Source organism: Erigeron canadensis, chromosome 5 (genome assembly GCF_010389155.1).
Source record: "Erigeron canadensis isolate Cc75 chromosome 5, C_canadensis_v1, whole genome shotgun sequence".
Classification (NCBI taxonomy): domain Eukaryota; kingdom Viridiplantae; phylum Streptophyta; class Magnoliopsida; order Asterales; family Asteraceae; genus Erigeron; species Erigeron canadensis.
The window spans coordinates 33,415,997-33,437,037 of record NC_057765.1 but is presented as its reverse complement, the minus strand read 5'-3'; the positions used below and the strand labels follow the sequence as shown (position 1 = coordinate 33,437,037).

General features: G+C 35.3%; 2 protein-coding genes across 2 annotated transcripts; both read right to left on the bottom strand.

Moving 5' to 3' along the window:
- Positions 1 to 12,633: 12,633 nt before the first annotated feature.
- On the bottom strand, positions 12,634 to 18,447 carry LOC122598899 (BTB/POZ domain-containing protein At1g04390). The gene is made up of 8 exons (XM_043771380.1): positions 18,235 to 18,447; positions 17,079 to 17,202; positions 16,493 to 16,994; positions 16,282 to 16,415; positions 15,749 to 16,194; positions 14,179 to 15,252; positions 13,514 to 13,666; positions 12,634 to 13,406 (listed from the first exon to the last, which is right to left on the bottom strand). Exons 1-8 carry the CDS (start codon positions 18,348 to 18,350, stop codon positions 12,965 to 12,967), a joined length of 2,991 nt encoding a protein of 996 aa, XP_043627315.1. The 5' UTR covers positions 18,351 to 18,447; the 3' UTR covers positions 12,634 to 12,964.
- Positions 18,448 to 19,703: 1,256 nt separating this feature from the next.
- Positions 19,704 to 20,977, bottom strand: LOC122600571 (cytosolic sulfotransferase 17-like). Its single transcript, XM_043773310.1, has one exon. The coding sequence runs from the start codon at positions 20,867 to 20,869 to the stop codon at positions 19,859 to 19,861; it is 1,011 nt and encodes a 336-aa protein (XP_043629245.1). The 5' UTR covers positions 20,870 to 20,977; the 3' UTR covers positions 19,704 to 19,858.
- Between the last annotated feature and the right edge of the window lie 64 nt (positions 20,978 to 21,041).

Genomic DNA, 21,041 nt, shown 5'->3' with positions numbered 1-21,041 from the left:
ACTCAACTAGCTATATAGTATAACCACCTTTATTTGTTGGGTTATGTAATGTAAGCAACTGGATGGGAAACAAGTTGTTGGTTACCACTTTCATTTTTATTCTTTTTAAATAAAAAAGGGATAATGACCTGTGAATGTAGCTAACTAAGCCAAAATGTCTATGTAATGTAACGATCAACAAAACCGCCTATCCAATGCAACGAAAAACGTATTTGTGTCTATGTGATGTATGTAACTGGCTAAACTATACAAAATGACCGGTTACTTAAGACTGATCCATGTCAGCTGCCATGTAGGCAGTTTCCTTCCCATTTTTAACCACATGCAAATCTCCCGCTTATTATTTCCCACCCCTTATATTATTTCCCTCCACCATACTTTTTACCTTTCCCTCCGCCAATCTCTGGTCATCGTCCCTGGTGAACTTTCGACCAACTTCCGGTGACTCAAATTTTTCCGTGATGATAAAGCAATTCTATCATATCCTAAAAGGCCTACTCGTTTTTGCTTGTGGGTTTTAGATTCGATTCAATGCATTCAAACCGATTGTAATACTAAAAATTACGAAGTATACTTTTCTAGCAATTACTTCAATATCCTAATCATATGAGGAATTACGAAAAAGAAGATAGAAAAAGAAAAATCAATCTAGACAATCATCTACCCATCTTTTCCAAAAACCAAAACACATATCTACCCACACAATACTATTCTAAAGAGCACCAACCAATATCTCAATCATAGGTGGGTATTTACAATACTTGATCTTGATACAAAACAATCATATAAAAGAACAAAAACCCATATCTTAAAATCACCAACATTGTCAAATAAGATTAAAGCTATGTTTTTTTTTTTCAATTTCTTAATCATCCATCTTCATATATCAAATCTGTTCATGCCGGTTATAAATTACCTTTTTATCAATCATATCTGATTTTTCACCTCCCACGGAAAAGAATATTAATATAGATATAGATATAGATCTGGAACCACGGTTACTATAAATACAGATATAGATCTAGATGTGGTGTAGCGATAGGGAGGAGATGGAGATATCGGAGAGACTGGGCATCGGTGGTAATTCATGGTAGATGGTGGTGAAGTGGTGACTGATGTAGCAAAGAGAGTGGTGAGAGATGTTTGTGTTTGGAGTTTGTGTGTATTGCCTCAGATTTTGATTATAAATTGGAGAATAGGTTTTCTGAAATAAAAGAGAAGAGTCAAAGTGCCACATGGGATTAAAGTTGAATATTTTTAAAGTGGTGACCGGTTACTGGTAGCTTAGCCGGTTACATACATTACATAGACACAAATACGTTTTTCGTTGCATTGGATAAACGGTTTTTTAGATCGTTACATTACATAGACATTTTGGCTTAGTTAGCTACACCCAGAGGTCATTATCCCATTAAAAAAGGGGTCACGTGTCACATACATTACGAATATATATTTACTAATTATTTATATATATAAACAATTATATTTATATGTATATATATACCTCCTTTCTCTATAAAACACACCACATTGATCATGGTGGCGACGGTTTTGATTTTGAAGATTCCGATAACAAGAGACCTCTCTTTTCTACGAATCGGCGTGGTGAAACCATTTGTCTACAACGGCGAAGGAGAAATTTATATAGATATAGATATATAGTGATAGATAGAAGAAAATATATTGATTGATGATGATATGGTAAATCGGGTGGGTTAATATATTTGGCTTTAAATTCTCATTGGGTTGTGTTCCATAGTCCGAGTGATGAAATGAAGAAGATAAACGAAGCAAAAAAAATGAATAATTCTATAACTTTATTTTTGTTAGTGGAATTACAAAGTTGGTTACACTACATAGCTAGTCGAGTAGTTGGTTACTGATAAGCCTCAAATTGTACATGTTTCCCTACACCGAATTGGACGTTTTGTACTAGTTTTATAGCCGTTTATACTTGTTTTGTGGTGCGTTATGGTATTTGCTAGTGGTTTCAGGCCTACAACAGGTATATTGCTCCCAAATGGTAGAAAATAGCTCAGAAGTGGTCCATATGCAATAACGGAAGAAGAACGAAGCTGAAACGGCAACTCCAGGCAAGACCTCGCGGCGCGAGGAGGTACTCTAGCGGCGCGAGGAGGTGCTCTAGCGGCGCGAGTTGAGGAAATTCAAGTCAGAACTTTAGCATGAAGTAGATAGCGGCACGAGTTGGTGATCTAGCGGCGCGAGCCAGGGTTTTCAACCCAGTAGCGGCGCGAGGGAAGCTACTAGCGGCGCGAGGGAAGCTACTAGCGGCGCGAGTTTGCTGTTTTTCGGACAGAAATGCTCAAGAACACCTCTAGCGGCGCGATCCAAGTCCCTAGCGGCGTGAGATCTATCTGACATCACCATTTTCTCTCTCCTGGGGTATAAATACCATCCACCATTCCACCCAAACCTAATTCTTGGACACTTTAGCTCACACACTTATACTCCAGCCGATTTTCTAGGGTTTTGAAGAGTTTTTCACTACTCCAACATCATTTGAAGACTTGAAGATTAATTTTAGCTATTGTTACTCATTGTAGCTCGATTGTAACTTCGATTTGGATTTGTTCTCTACATTGGGTACATTATGTCTTCCTTTCTATTTCAATCTGTAGCTTTTAACATTATGAGTAGCTAAATCTTTATACATCTATGAAGATGAAGTAAAACAATTAGTTATGGTTGCATAGTATTTTGAATTCAAGTTGGTTTAACTTAACATTTTGTCAAGATCTTAATGAAGTGATTTCTTCTACTTAAATTTGTGTTCTTGGTGATATTTGTGTTCTTCAATAGTGGTACTAGTTGAATGCAAGTATTATTTTAGTTGTTTGTCTATGAACAACTTTTGCTAGGTCATGGTATGATAGTAAGGAATACAAGTTTAATAGAAATTACTTTGTTAAGTGAATCTAACGGTTGGTGGTACCACGTTTCTTTCACAAAGATAAAATTGTTATTTAGATAATCAAACAAACTAGTTAGTTCAAGGAATTGTAATAGGTTGGTGGTACCACTTCTTGCAAGAAATTGGGTTGATTAGGTGATTGAGTAAACTTTACAAACGTTATGCACCCGTTTGTGGTTTTGACTTGTCACGATTATTGTCACCAACATTATTGAATTTTGAGCTTAAACCATATGCAACCTAAACTTCTTGTGTAGCGGATTCGACATAGATGGCTTTTTAATTATTTGTTACAACTCAAACTATTTTTGCATACTCTTGATTGACACCGGTTGAGTATTTCATTTATTTTATTTGTTGATTAATTAGCTTTCTGAAACGCAAAGTGACAACTCGGTCACAAACCAAACCTTCTCTTGATTTACATTTTTACAACCTTAAGTACAACATTCAGTCCTTGTGATCGATCCTGGTCTTACCAATTAACTATATTACATACGAACGGGTACACTGCCCGTAAGTGTGTGGTAGTCAGTAAGCGGTAGATCTTGTTATAAATTAGTAAACCCGATTTCACACATCAGTTACATTACATAACCTTTTGCTCATAGTTGGTTACACTCCGGTGTCATTATCCCTAAGTTTATTTTTGGCTTAACCGGATGGAAACTTGAAGTAGTCGGTAGCTTACATGACATAACCCAAAAAACAAAGGTGGTTACACTACATAGCTTGTCGAGTCGAGTAGTTGGTTACATTACATAACCTTTTGGTCATAGTTGGTTACACTCCGGTGCCATTATCCCTAATAAAAGTTTTATAAATACGTATCTGCGGCTTGAAGTTGCGACAATCCAATGGTATTCATAACCTCGAAATATTATATCTTAAAATTAGTTTATTAACCCGCAGAATATACGGATAAATTAAAAATCTATTATGACAAAATTATTTAGACGATTGAACTTAAAAGTCCATTTATTAGTTATTAGAGTTTTTAAAAGAAATTAAAAATATTTTATAAAAAAAAATTAACATCATAGACATAAAGTAACAAAAATAAAAATGCAAAAATTTAATAACAAAAGTGTTTATACATGAAATCTTAAGTAAATAAATTAAAAAAGAAAAAAACTTTTTAGAATGAATTTGAAAGTAACAAATAAGTTATTTATATAGAACATAACAATCTTTTTTTATTTAATATATAGAGGTTTTATTTAATTTGAATTAATTCAATATACCTTGTTGTACGATTCATAATTTGAACTTCCAAATATATATACACATCAGAATTTCATAAACGTTTTAGTTTTGTAATTTGTAAAGCTGGTAGGTAGATGATAATGATTCGAGTCGAGTGTGTCGGGAAACTCGAATAATTACTATTTGCTAAAAACTATGTTCCAACTTAAGTTCGAATATTTAGTTATTGTTCGAGCTCAAATTCAAAAGTCGTTCAAACGCATGTGAATGGAACTTGAATTATAACCGGCTCATAACACAATACCGAGTTTAATAATTAGAAAAGGAAAAAAGGGATCTAACATTATAGTAACACATCTTTAAATAACTAAGTTAAGCAAACTAACATTCGGGTTTTTGTGGATCAAAAATAGGCTCCTGAGATTGAACTTGACATGGGAGAAATGGAAATTTTTTGCTTCTTGTAATTATATAGTCTATTGTTTGGTGTATATGTTACCTGTTGTAACATTTTTGGTTTGAATGAAAGTTGCCTTTAAAAAAAAAAAAGAAAAGTTAAGCAAACTACATGTAAAATGTCACATTAGGTTATTGTTTACGTTTACTATATGATTTTTTATGTTTGTCAAAATTATTTGGAAGTCAAAATCAACAAAACATGACAATTCAGATATGTCGTGTCAATTAAATAACAAATATAATAATCAATGAATCGTCTTATAAAAAAACCCTAAGGATCTCTTCATGAATAGTTTAACAATGTCTAGAAGTCATAAAATGAGCTTGTACAAGAGATCTAGAATTCGTGAAAACTTATATAATGTCGCAAATTCCAATGGGCTTTCAACGGTCTAAGCCAAATTGCGCAGAATACATCGAGTAATTGTTACTTGTTTGTTATGTTGCGTGTCTCACACCGACCATCAATAGAAGAGATGTTGGGTATTTACTCGGTAACTTTCTTGAAATTAGTAAATGTGTTTTAAACTAGTATATGGGCTCGGTTTAGAAGCAAAGTCGTGATATGTATGGACACAAAAGTGGACAATATATGCTAGAAGGGTTGTTCATATCATCGTTATCGTATTTGTGTTGAAAGACAAAGTTGTTCTTTTCAATGTTAACATATATATTGAAATGAAAATTAAGTTTAATTCTTCAGTGTATAACTTTTTCACGTATTATCATTTTTTGCAATGTTTTTCTAACATTACAACCATGTAAATGGTCACTTCATTAAAATTATATCGAAATAATTTAAGTGTTATAATATGTAAATCTAATTTTTTCATCGATTAACACATGACATGCATAAAAAACTTTACTCGTGTTATATCTTTCATTTGTCACTTTTAAAACCTATAAGAATTTATAAGTTTTTATGCATGAAATGTACTAACTTTTATACACATAATACTTTTTACCAATTTTCATTTTAACCCCATCTTATAACTTTTACCTCACATTAAGTTTTTCGTTTTTATTTTCTTGACACTAAATATTGGGTTCCCGTGTTTTCATCAAACAACTTTCACATAGTTACAGTTTTACTTTTAAACATTTAGTTTTGATTATTTTCATCTGTATGTCTATATATATGACGTTTTTATAATATAATAGTTTTCATCATCGTTACGTCTTATGTTCATGTAACATGTAAAACATTAATATAGTTATTGTTTATGTTTTTATACATCTTATTATTCTTTTACATTTTTCTTCTTGTTATTGCTAAAGTATGAATTCGAATATTTGACATAAATTTGGGTCCAAAACATTGTCATGTAAAAAACGTATCCTACGACAACCCGCGGTTACAATAACTAGTATTTTTTTAATAGCCCAACACCAAATATCCGTATCCATAGAATACATAAGTTTATTTCAAGGGGTGTTAAGTTCTATTGTCTTTCAAAAAATAAATAAATAATACGTATATTTATTTAAACTACTTATCTATTTTTAATACAATTTATAAATAACTGTCAAATTCCTTTTTTCTACGAAACAAGGATTGGATTTAAAACTCTCAAATAGAAATATCAATGATGAGTTGGTGTAGTGGTTTGGAGTTCCCCTGGTTACCTATAGGTCACATGTTCGAATCCCCATTTCACCAACTTTGAGATATAGGTAGTCTTTCTATGAGAGCTTGACTTGGGTATACTCAAGTTCAAGTCTGAAGGGCAGGGTTTACCCCTATTAATCGTTGTCCTTTCAAGCGGATTAGTAGGGGGTTTCCCCCATTGAGTATTTAAAATAGACATTTCTACTTCAAGAGAGCTCTTTAGCACGGACTCGGTTAAGACAACCTATGCTAGATCTCTCGTTGTCGAATCGCGACATGAAGTTTCAAGCGAAATTCACCTTTCAAAAAAAAAGGATAAATGTTGGATACTAGGAAACATTGGGTTTAGTAGTTTCCTAAAGGAAGTGTAAAACCCTTTCTATTTTCACAAGTCATGATCCATCAATTTCATTCTTTTTTCATCACTCCTTTTCAATGAACTCGACAAATTTAATCGAGTCACTGTAATTCAAACTAAAAAATCCAAGCACCAATTTGTAAATTTGATCCACCCAACAATCAATTTCACTCACCTGTAAAACCTTTTTATTTTCACGCGTCATGACCCATCAATTTCATTCATTTTCATCAATCATTTTCAATGAACTCGGCAAATTAAACCATCCCCCTGCAGCCAAATCATTTTCATTCATTCTTGACATTGAGCCCACAATAACCATACTCTTGAGTGAGTCATTGTAATTCAAACTAAAAAAATTCAACCACGAATCCATAAATTTGATCCTCCCAAGAGTTAATTTCACTCACATGTAAAAACATTTGTATTCTTGCGAGTCATGACCCATCAATTCATTCTTTTTCATCCCTTTTTTTCCAATGAACTTGACAAATTAAACCATGCCTCTGCAACCAAATCACTTTCTCTAATTCTAAACATTGGGTCCACCACAACCATACTCCTGGGTGAGTCACTATAATTTAAACTAAAAAATTCAAGCACCAATATGTAAGTTTGATCCTCCCGACAAGCAATTTCCTGTAAAAACCTTTCAATTCACACGAGTTATGACCCATCAATATCTTTCTTTGTCATCCCCTCTTTTCAATGAATGTAAGGACCCAAACCTTTTTAAACAAAATCGAATAAATTTTTTTTTTTTTTTTTTGGGTGTCCACTGCGGCGCAGTGAGGCGAGACCACCTCCACTGCGGCGTAGTGGAAATTCTCTGCCAAAAGTGAAAGAAAGCTCACTGCGGCGCAGTGAGGTAGGACACACTCACTGCGGCGCAGTGATATATCTCGGCTAACATTAACCAAAAGCCCACTGCGGCGCAGTGAGCTAAAGCAGGCTCCCACTGCGGCGCAGTGGGGGCTACCTGCAGCAAACCACTTGTTCAAAATCAGGTTTTCCCGCACTTAACTCTAAATGTTAAACCAAAACACCATTTCAACTTCAACATTTCCGAATACCAAAACATGACCTTTAGAGCATAAGTCACCCATACATTGAAATCATTCCTTTTAACAAGACTTTTGACTACAAAATTTCACAAGCGGGTCAATAACCCTACTTGGGTAATTGTCAAGTTAGTTACAAATTCTACCATTACTAAAGTTTCCAACGCAACTACAACCTTTCAGGAGTTCATCCAAAAATAATTTGACCAAAGAACATGTATCAAAAGCCAATGGGTATCAAAAGGGACCATCTACCCAAATTATCCAAATGCCAACCTTCCAAATGGCAAGAGCTTCCAAATTCTAACTTCACTCGATCACTTCTTTACTTTTGCTACTACCAACTCCTATAAAAGAGTTAAACAACTAAAACATAAGCAACGCTTAGTGAATGCATACACATATAATCATAATCATGTCATTTCAACTTTGTGCATCAAGCACCATATAAGCCTAGCAAGCTAGCCTTTTCATACATTTCAAACAACATACATTCATTTTCAACATGGCCATGGATAATTTGGCTAGTAGGAATTTACCCACCTACTAGCTCTTATAAACAAATTGACTAGTAGGAATTTACCCACCTACTAGTTCTAACAAACAATTATCTAATGGGTCATAGGAATTTACCCACCTATGACCTCTAGTAACAAGAACATGATTATATGCATATACACTCACCATAAACTTGGCTAGTTGACACAACAAGGCTACAAGACCGACAATTTAATCTTCAACACCTATACAAGAGTAATCACATATCATTTATGAGTTCCATGACTCAACTACTTACATTCAACAACTCTAAGATTATGGTGTTTGGCTACTAAACACTTTCCAACAAATCTTCAATTTCTCAAAATAAAGCTTTATTTTATAAACACTAGCCAAACACCATGAGATCCTTACCAAAGGGGATTCTCACTAACAACAAATTCTTTCAATCAATAATCCATACATCATTCAAATTTAGTTAGGGTTTTACTTGAATACCCCAATAGCAAAACCCCAACTCTAAGGCTAAGAACCCTAATTTTAAATGACAAATCAAACTAAGGTTATGAAATCTATACCTCAAGAATGGGAAACAAAGAATTAGGGTTTTCAAATTGGAATTCTTCCTCTTTTTCTTCTTTAAAGAATCGGTCACCACCACCTCCAAGGAAGCCCCAAATTTCAATTCTAACACAATAGGAGATGATTATTGTTATAGCTTCTAAGATTAAACTTCTTCAATTTGAGTTTCTATTGCATGAACCATGGAAGGATTTTGAGAAAATGGAGTAGTTAGAAGAGAAAAGAGCTTGAGTGGGAAAACATGAATCATCAACTTAGTGGCTGGCTTTTCTCTCTGCTAGCCACGTCCCATATTGTATTTTGTGGGTAAAATACCTGCTAGCCACTAAAGTTCCAACTAAATTAATCCCTTAATTCAAAACAAAATACTAGGAAATTAATTTAATGTCAAAACTACAAAAAAAAGGTTAATTTTCTATTACCTTAAAATACTGGGATGTTACAATGAATTCGACAAATTAAACCATCCCCCTGCAAGTAAACCACTTTCTTTCCTTCTTTGACATTAGGCCCACCACAACCATACTCCTAACTGATTCAACTGTAATTCTAACTAAGCAAATTCAATCACCCATATGTAATTTGATCCCCCCAACAATTAACTTCACCCACCTATAAAAACCTTTATATTCTCACTGGTCATGACCTATCAATTTCATTCTTTTTCATCCCTCTTTTTCAATGAACTCGACAAATTAAACCATCTCCTTGCAGCCAAATCACTTATTTTCATTAATGGCATTGGGCTAACCACAACCATACTCCTGCCTGAGTCACTGTAATTCAAACTAAAAAAATTCAACCACCAATCTGTAAATTTGAACCTCCCAACAATTAATTTCACTTACCTATAAAAAACCTTTATATTTTCACGAGTCATGACTCATCAATTTCATTTTTTTTCATCCCCTCCTTTTCAATAAACTTGACAAATTAACCATCCAATTACAACCCAATCACTTTCTTTCATTCTAAAATATCGGCCATCACAAGCCATTGTAATTTAAACTAAAAAATTTAACCACAAAGATGTAAATTTGAACCTCCCAGTAATAAATTTCACTCACCAAAAATTTCAAGCAAGATTGACCCATTTGATCAAAGTTTTTGGCTTTAAATGGAAAGACTCAGTTTAATCTTTGACATGAAATAATGTAGATTATCAAGTTTCATGTCAAATTTTATATCAAATTTGATAATCATTACAGAATTTGCCTTTACAACATTTTAGAAATAAGCTTTAGGTACATTAATATTGCAAATTCATTACTATTACCTCAAAAATGAAACTATATAACAGAGTGTTCATCACTATAATTACATAAACATATTTGTCTAAAATATAAAAAATACAACTAAAAAAAATTGTATTCGCAAATCCCAAAGATAGAAGCCATTAAGCTTAATAGGTTGATATTATGGGTTACAAATCCAAGACCAAGACCCCAATGTTAATTGACCTTCCCCTTTGGATCAATGTCATCAAACTCAAATCGGCCCAAAATGATGAAACGCATTGTTTGATCTTCGAGTGCAATGAGGGAAAGCCCTATATAGGAAAAAAACTATGAAGGGGTAGTTGTAGCTTGAAGGGCAGGCACATTGCACCCACACATTTAACGGGATTAAAAATAGAGATGGATGTGTATGGTACACATACCCTCTATGGTAAAATTTGGTCAAAAATAGGAGGGTAACTGTTAAGTACAAAAATCATCCTTGTGGTTTGTCAAATTTGCAGTTTTCATTCTTCCGTTAATTTTTTGGCCAAAATCATCTATGTGGTTTTCACTTCGCCCCTACTTCTGTTAACTCCCCCCATGTGCAAGTTAAGTGAGAGGCATTTTTGTCATTTCACTTCATTTTCCCCTGTTTAAGCATGAGATGTTAGGCTCAATCAAAATGAGGTTTTAACCGTGTTATCCTTTTAATCTCCTCAACTTTAGAGTGCAAACCTACAAAGTTCTTCATGAACCTAAGGTAATAAAAGGATAACGTAGAGTGAGAAAACTCTGAATTGGTTTCTCTCTCTAGAAGGATGTGTGTGTTTTTGATGATTGATTGAATATGAATGTGAATGAATGTTGTGATGATTGAATAATTCTGACATCCAATTATTGGGTATTCATAGGCACCCAATTAAGTTACATTGTATTTTGGGCCTGTCAGATATGGGCCATGGCCTTGAAGCCCAAAAGCTTAGTACGAGGAATCGAACATTCGAGAATAATGATAATATACTTTTATACTCGGTCCATATCCTTGTTGATTAATCCTTGCTCCCTTGCCAAGGGAATGAAAACAAGTTATGCCAGAGGCTTATTCCTAAGGGCAAGGGCAAGAAGTCTTTTCAAGGACAAGGGAGCTCCCAACTAGCAAGAGAGAGAAGTCTTCCTAAGAGTAGGGGAAAGGAGTCTTATTCTCCACCTCATATTACATTTTCCATCTCATGAAGGAAGCTTACTCCCTTCCAAGACTTATTCCCATCCTGGACCCACCAAGGATACTCTCGGATCTCTCTCTTCACTTCACTCTCGGCTGGGGCCTACATTCCAAACACCTCTCATTTTTCTCTCCTCCCTTCCTTCTCTCTTCTATCTCCTCTCTTCCTTTTCTCTCCTCCCTTCCTTCTATTTTGCTCCCTTCCTTATGTCTACTCCCTTCCTTCTCTCTACTCCCTTCCTTCTCTCTACCCCCCTCCTTCTCTCTTGCTCCCTTCCTTTTCTCTTCTTCCATATATAATTTTAGGTGAAGGATTTATACCTTACCCCTTCATCCCCCACTTCTTTAAAATCATCCCCGTGGTTTGTTCTTTTTACAACTTTCATTCCTGTAGTTATTATTTTTTTTAAATTCAGATTTAATGAAATACATTGCGTAATCTTTTATCTATATGCATATATATTTACGAATGTTATGATATGTATAAACCACAAATCCCATTTAAAGAAGCAGATTAATGTTTCGCTCTATCGAAAAAGGAGGCTTGTAAACATCAGTGCTGAAAATACCTAAGTAACAATGTATCAGAAATGAGTGGTCGACAAATTTATTTTTTCGAAGTCTAGAAAAGTATCAAATGCATCTTTTATCAACCACCCATTTCTGATACTTTGTTTGTCCTACAACATCAACTTAGGGCCTAGGCCCTCCCGAACTGAACATTGCTGGGTTTTGGGTTGGGCCAGGTCGGGTCGGGTTTTGACACGTGATGAACAAAATGTCTGAATTAAAAAAATAATAACAGGGATGAAAATTTCAAAATGAACAAACCATAGGGACGATTCTAAAGAAGCGGAGTGAAATGACGAAAATTGACTTAACAGAAGTAGGGACGAAGTGCAAACTACATGGATGATTTCGGTCAAAAAGTAAACGGAGTGATGAAAAACTGCAAAACTGATAAATCACAGGGACGATTTTTGCACTTAACCCAAAATAGGATTGCTAACATATAAAATCAAAGAAAGTTAGAAGTGGTTTGTCACGTCGTGATATCTTCCCCAATATGCGTCAGTTAAGACCACATAACTACACAAATAAGTGGAGTGAGATAGCAAGTTCCTCGTTGTACGTATAGCAGTATAGCATATCCTTGGTGCAATTTTTTATATTTTTGGTGAGGTGGCTGATGAGAGAGATTATTGGATATACTGTATAGCCCATGCCAATAGGCTGTCGATAGGGTCATCGAACGGCTTGCCAACTAGACCTTATCAGTCGCGGCCTCGTCGAATGAGACGAAGAGCAGAGGGAGAGAAGACGTGTGTTAAAGCAAGTTTTTTAACAAAGTTTGTAATATCAATATGAGACAAGTGAATATACGGTATGTTAGATTAAAAAAAAAAAAAACCATCAATTCATCTAGCTAAGTTAACTTATATATCACAATTGGTTTGACATAACATTTTAATCTATCTCGAATTTCTCACATAGAAGCTTGTCATATACGAAATTGTTGTAGCAGTAGCAGTCTAGCAGAGTTTAATGGAGCAAAATTAGAGGCCAAACAATTTGTTGTCTTACTTGTAGATATAATCATTACTATATGGCACTCCTGGTCAGGACCTAGTATCACTTTGAATCACAGATATCAGACACAGCACACAAGCACCATGTAACCTTTATATCGCGAACCAACTACTACAGAATGTTCATTTACAAGTATCGTGTCTCTATATTTTGTAAACTCAATACTTGTCCTGCATCTAAAACAATATACAGAACAAGAGATGAGCACTGACCAGATGGCTAAAGAATCAGGTATGAATACCTCGTTGAGAGAGTCTAGCAACAGATGCCACACGTACCATCTCCACAAGCTCTTCATCAAGTTCAAGAAGCTCTCTAGAGTTACGAAGATGATGATAGGAGGGTGCAATAAAGTTGGCAGCCAATCCTACCAGATCCCACTGAAAGCAATCAGCCGCAATTTGAATTAATTTAATTGCCATGTTGACTGAATCTAAGCAGGTTGCTATTACTCTTGAGCATTCCTTGTGAATATCTTCAAGAAGCCAACTATCTGACAGGCAGTAAAGCTCCACATATGGAATAAGTTCATCTAATTTTTCTTGTTCATCTAAATTACGCCATAAGCAACCATACTTCGGTTTTGGCAATAGTTTACCACAATAAAACCAGTTAACTAGTCTAACTAGTGCTTTCCAGCCAAGATCCACCGTTATAGTTTCCGAATGGCTGCAAACGAATGATATATATTATATAATACATAAATGATAAATCAGCGTTAGCTTAACAGGAATCTACTCCCTAATGTAAATTTGATAATATAGATCTCTAAGTACCTTTCCTGCATTCCAGAACAAAGCAAAGCACGCATATGGTCACAACTTGCACATAAAATGGCTTTATGAGCATGTAAATGTGGTTGTGATAGAGAGCAAGCTTCACACATCCATTCCAGAGATGTATTACCCTTTGCTTGAAGAACAATGTCCCTACAATAGTAAACATAAAGGACCTTAACACTGACACAAGACATACAATAGTGCAAAAGATTGGGACACTATAACAATAGGGTCACTTAAATTCCTATTTATCTATCATCCATCAGCACCACACGAAAATGCAGTCTTGACAATCAAATGCCCCATGTCTAGTGAACACAAGATGTAAACCACTACAGGCTCTCGAATTAACTTTATAAACCTTCGGGATAACATTTTTTGCGCCTTTGACCATGCAAAACCTAAGTTCGGGGCTGCCTAGAGCACGATAACGGGGATGACATCAAAGGTTTCACTTAAATTTTCCCCCTGTTCCGCCATAAGATTCAACTTTGCGTAAGTTTTTTCTTTTTGTCCAAGGAGTCTCATTAGAAGTAAAGTGGAACTTGAAATATATGACTCATATATTTGCAATGTTTGGGAAGCAAAGTCATATACTGAAACATGGGGGATGCATTATAAAAGCAAAGATGGGTACGATTAAGTTGAGGAAGAGATCCTACGAGAAATGGCAGCCAGTTGGACCAAGAGCAGAGGTAAGGTCAAAGCTTGGAGCACGTGTTCTCCATTTGGGACGACTTCTACCAAGCATTTGTAACAGAGGCTGCAAATTACAATGTTTAGCCAATGTTCTTAATCTCTTCAGAAGGTCTTCTCCTGCTCTCAGTTGTCCCGAGTAGACATATTCCAACAACTTCAATAATGCCTGGTGATTCACCTGAGCAGATAGCCGAACTTCTTTCCTTATATATTGATATGTAGATTTTTTCCCTTCAGATTGTAATTCCTTACAAGGCAAGAGAGATGGGCAACGAACTCTAATAATGACATCATGAACATTTACATGCTCCTGGTTAGCAAAAATGAGTGTCAAATTTGTATATTCATCACCACTGAGGACATTCCCAATGCTTTTGCCAAGTTTTGATGGAAATCCATAAAAGCCAAAATAGCTAAGAAGATATGCAGCATACCATCTTGATCCAGAAGCACGTGAGTTAATACAGACCTCCTGAATGTCAGTTATTATTTGAGCTTCAGTAGATTCAAAAGCACGATCTTTCACTGAACCACAATGGTGCACCAATTCAGCTAGCCCTAACAAACTAAAAAGCAATAATGTTTCATCACCTTGCCAGTCTTCTTCACACTCATAGCAACACATCTTCATGTTATGGTCACAATAATGAAGTGACGAATCCATCCTTCCAGCATGAATGTGGTTTCTTGACAATACTTGTATGAAAGATAACAATATCTCTATCCCTTGATTCTTCAAAACATACCTACGATATTGAGGTATACCCGAATAACATGCCAAGCTTATGAGGTTTAGCATTTTAAGATTGTCAGACACTATATTGATACTTGATGATATAGCATTGAGGGTATTCAATAGGTACTTGACATCCTCTTTGGCATTTGGCTTTAGCATTTCAGCCAATATGGATTTGGCTTGGGTTGCTATGTACTTCGAAGGGGAATAAATCATTAATAAAACTGCTCTAGATACCGACTCGTCTAATATACTTGAGCAATGCTGATGGGTTGAACGCAATGAATCTACGAAACCTAAGCTGTCAAAAGGCATAAGCAAACACACCAAATATATCAGCGCCATGATGCAAATCTGGAGTCTCAAATTAACACCACATCTTAATGGGTCATGATAAAACTAATAATAATTATTACTTTGTATTATAGATGACAATTTTGACCCATGGTAATATGGTATGTTCTTTATCTCAAATGGATCAAGTCTAAAACTTTAGCTAGACGGGGAACTCATCAAATGATTTGAAGAGTTTAAGAGTAGCCAAAAGTTTATTTTTAATCACCGTGATTATTTCGAAGATTTAGATTATAACTGTAATAACGTTTTGTTTGTTATATTAAGGGTTATAAAAAGATTTTTTTTTTTAAACTGTATATGCAAGTGTTTGCGGGCAATCTGACCCAGACCGATACAAACCATACTAAAAATGCCCGTGTCAGCATGACTCGTTTTGATCCCAATTGCCATATATTACAACCTGTAATGATTTTATATATCAATATGACCAGGAACATTACCATGCACATGTGATTAGGATGTTAAGGTGAAGCTCGCTTCCAAGCATCTGTGTGGTGAAATCTTCTGCACAATGTGCTGCAAGCCCTCCAAGAATATCCCACACATGAGGTTTAATCACAGAAAGAAAGTTAGCACTTGAACGATCTCGTAGCATGGCTGCTAGTTCCTCTGATGAAGAGAACTGCTCATTGAGTTGCTTGATATGAAAATCATCCAAAAGTAGCTTAAGGAGAACACTCTCGATTCCTAGTTTCCAGAAGTAACTGTGATGCTTCCCAGGCCAGCAAATGATCTTGGACACACAACAAGCACCCTTAATCAGAGAAATCTGGCCTTTTGTAAGCTTCCCTGAATGCAAACTCCAGTTACTTAGTCCACTAATGATGGCTTTAACCAACGGCTCACAATGCAACTCAATCATTTTGACCCGACCTTCTTCACTCAACTAAGGAGCACAAAATTGTTTGCAGATGTTATGCCTTAATATAATATGAAATCAACATGATATTACGACATAGGGAACGAATTATACCCCAAAGGATTCAGCCAACATAAATCCAGCCAATTGTAGGTAGTCAGGGTTCAAGCTATCCATGCATTCCACCATCAACTGTAAAGGGGAATTTTCACTGTCTAAAAGCTTCTTAGCTCCGTTTCTACATAAAGCTGATACCCAAAATTAGATAATGTTCAGAAATGAAATTTTTCTAGACTTCAAATACTTAAACAAGAAATATAAATACCTATGGTTGAATACAACTGCAAAACTGCAGCTCTCACAGAAAGAATACGTTCGTGGTTGAGAGAATTTAATACTTCCATTAATCCACTATCGTTCCAAATACAAAGTCTAGAAGATGGCCATCGCCACATTATTTTACTCAAAAGAGAAACTGTTTCATAGAAGAACTCCGCTGGTTTACTCCCACCAGATTGTATATGGTGGATGATATTACTAACGGTCTCCGTTTCTTCCAAGATTTTCCATACTTCTTTTTCTCTTTTAGAACTTGGATACGATAAGATTATACTCAAAGCACTTGTGCATGAAATGACAACTTGTACATGACGTGAAGACAAAGAAGATGACACAGGATGTACTATATCCAGCACAAGTGATTCAATAACTGAACTAGGAATAACACTGACCATTTTTACAAACACCTTTGAAGCCAATTTCATCACTGCTTCATTTTTCTGAAGAAGTGTAGTTCCCAATGCCGGTACAATATCAGCAACGGATTCCTGATAAGAATAATAACAAGAAGGTCAAGCCAAACACGAACCGATTACTAGATCCTAACTTAGTTTGAATAAATCTGTAACTACCTTTACTAGAGGGTGGTGTGATGTTTCACTAGATATACAATCAAGAAAAGCATCAACCGAACGGACAACATGTCTTTGTGTCTCGACATCTGTACAATACCATCTGCTTCCTTCCTCTTCATTTCTGTGATTCATGAAAGTTCATGTCAGCTAAGAGCATATCCAACATTGACACAGAAAACCATTTATGCACTCAATGTAACGTGAAATTGCAAACAAAAACCCAGTTCCAATCTTGACAGTATACACTACACCATTTAGTATGATAAATAATGATGGCCAAACTATGCTTTAATGTAACACTAAAACTAAAATATTATTTTCAACCTTACTTCAAAAACTTTTGGCCATTTTTAATGTCTAAAACTGGCTTTCATGAATGATACAATATACTCCCTGTATTGAAAAATAATATTAGATCTATATATAAAAGCATTCACTCAGTATATGATGTTAGATTTTATACAAAAATGTAAAATTTACCGTTCATAAGATGGCCTAACCGAATCACAAAACCATGTCACCAGTGTCTTAAAAGAAAGTACAATAATGACTTATTGAATACTAACATCGAACAAATGAAAAGGCAAGAATCACATACGCTTTACACAACACACATATCTTCTGTGTAAAATTACTATCAAGAATTCATTATGTAGAGTTTTCAACCATATACTTAAAGATTTGAGCTACATTTGCGACTGCAAACAAACCAAACAAACACAAACATTAAAAGCAACAGACTGTCATGTGTTCTTTTTTAGTTTAACCAGACAACAAACACTAAACAAATATTCTGTTGTTAGTTAACGAAATACGATTTTTCATGTTCGTCCATTTAGTAAGACTAACTAGCCATAGAAACAAACAAACGAAAGCGTACAATGTTTGTTCACTTAGGCATAACTATTTAGTTACTAGTATATATTTTTTTTTTAAAAAGTATAGAACATTCCACGAACGTAAATGCGTATAATCCTATTGTCCACGATTCGACAAACAAATGAACCTCCCCTTTACAAGTACTTGGATTTCATTTTACAATAAGTTAGTAATAATATGATGAAATACATACAATTTAGGCAACATATAATAAACAAAAAAAACACAAATTCAATATAATATATATATATATATATAGAAAAGTGAAGTAGACCTGAAACCAAGACGAAGAGCGTTATAAAGGCGGCTGTGAAGCGTCAAAAACCGGCCGTTTAAACCTCTGTTGTTTTCTCTTTTAGCTGCTGCTGCTGCTGATGATGATGATCGCATTTTTTATGGATTGCGAGAGAAATATATAATACGAGTAATTATTGTTATAAGTATAGCTCAATTATAATTTCTAAGAAAACTTTTTGTGACTTTTAATAGACCCGCGACTGGTTAGAGTCGGTTAGCCGTTTTCTTGGTACAGAGGGTCTACTTTTTTTCCCCCTTTTTTATTTAGGTGTTTTTATGACCAGTTGTTTTATACATGCTCCGTAAATGTTTTGATTGGTTATTAAATGTGAACGTAATGGGTTTGATTATCAATGATTAGCGAAATTTATGATTTGATGAAGTCGATGAGCAGGTATTCGACTGGTGAATTTTCATTGATTTGAAATTATTAATTTTCTTTTACCTTCTTCAATGATTTTTGTTTGATACACACAAGCTATTTGATAAAATGCTTGAACCAAATAACGGTTCCAAATCTAAGAGATTAATGACAAATGAATGAACGGGCTTTATCCGTTTTGTAACTTTTTTTTAACAATCGGGTCACGGGATGACTGGCCGTTACATTCATACGGGCAAACACTCACTAGCGATCGGTCCACGAAGTCAGGGACCACAGGAGAGGGAAAACTCACCAATTAAACCGCTACAGAAGGCACAACGTTAAATTGGGGGTAAAACCTCATCTGGTCAGACTTTGTGTAGAAATGGTTAACTAAGTGTCAGTTAATAAGCTGCTTTTTTTTCTTATTGTGCATTAGAGATGACCTTACACTATTTTAAGTCATAAGGATCAAATCCACTTACTACTCTTTGTATTTCCTGCTGAACCAACCTAGGATGGAGTTGCTATTCGATTGAGGATTGACCGAGGTGAGTGCCATAATTATATATGTACTTGGATACAAATCATAAGCTACTGAAAAAGAATTAGTGAGGGATCGATGAAACACGTACGCCTAGTATGTAAGTGAACACGAATCACGTTGGTTTGTACTAATACACTTTCGAGCTGTCAAGCAATGATGATTGCTCCATCTCTTATGGAAAAAGGCGGGCTGTTGTACCCACTTAGTCACTTATCTAGGAAAATATTCGATCTTATCCACTGTAAGTCTGGCATTCATGATTTTTACTCGATAAGTAAATTAATATTTCTATTTTATGATTTTTACATGATATGGTATGATGTCGATTGATTCTAGATCTATCCATTATTGGAGAATCCGGTCTTCTTGTATTTGCATCCGGCAGTTCGAATCCACAGCTTTCAGCTTGGATAAGCTAACCGATGATGCATTATTAATTCTTGACCTCTTAGTTATGTACATTATAACGAACATGTAAGTAGTAAGTTTGCATAAAAAAAACACTAAATAGCTGTACGTATATCTGCACGGCTTCTTTAGAAGCTAAATATGACAATGCTTATTTACTATCATCAAAACAACTAATACATAACTTATTTGATCTTAGAACGACAAATTATTATCATACATCAACTGATCAACTAGCGTTGGTCATACAAAATACATATTGTGATTTGGGAGTTGGCATAATCAAAGTGTCAAACCAGAACCATTGAACTTGTCTTGAGTGATTTGATCAATTTTCGCTCCCATTTCTTTTGTCAAATGATTATGCCAATCTCCCACCTCACCTCGCCGGAAAAAATGATGATTATTAACAGCAATTATGCTGCCAATCTGCAACACGCCAGTTTTGTTTACTTGTAAGTTCTTCAAATGCTCAAAACTACAAAGTTCCACGATTTTTTCCACCACTCCATTCTCCTCTTCCTCGGCCGATATAGGTACTCCCATAAACTCTGCCAACTTCTTCACATAAACCTCTGGCACCCTCTTCATCTCCTCATACCTCAAGAACAATATCTTGTTTGGAGATTCAAGACTCGCTTTCCAAAATCCCAACACGTGATCCCAATAAGGTCCATATTCCGAAAGACCTTCACAAAACAACTCAAAAGCCTCATTAATTGAAAGCACGGGTAGCTCTTTAGGCCTCACATTTTTCATGAAGTGAAATTTGGAGACAAACACATCTTTTGGATCCCTACAAACGTAAACAAACTTGCACCCGGATGAAGGATCTTTATAGGTGGAAGGAAACAAAGAATACGCGAGATGAGAGGCAAACAAACGGGGAGAAGGCAAGTTGTCCATGTTAGTAATAGCATGGTCTTGAGATATATAAGCATCAAAAACTGGAAAGCAACTTTGGGGTCCCTGATGAAGCAAAGGGTGGTCAGAAAAGTCAAAACGAGATCGGTTAATGATGGAAAACATGAGGGATTTGAGCCAGGTTGTGCCGGTTTTCATAAAAGAAGATAGGAAGATATCGGCAGACCGATGCTTGAAGTGGTTTTGCATTAGAGTGGCACCTAATATGACATTAGGAATCAACCATTGGCCTTGGTACAAGAACATATCTGGTTGGAACCACCCTCCTGTTTTTGGAAGCTCTTTGATGAGTTGAGCATGTTGTTTGCGGGTCTTTTCTTGATCATCATCACTACTTGACATGTTGGGATTATTATTTTTTAGAATCATATAGCTAGATAATGATGAACTCACAAATTACTGCAAAAGATATATGTAGGGAATTGAAGGCTTTAAAATAGGGGATCAAACATGACCACCCACCCGTTCATACAATGATCCAAAGTAATCTTGAACATGGGGCCATTACTCATCAATGATGAAAGGTCTACCATGCAACTAA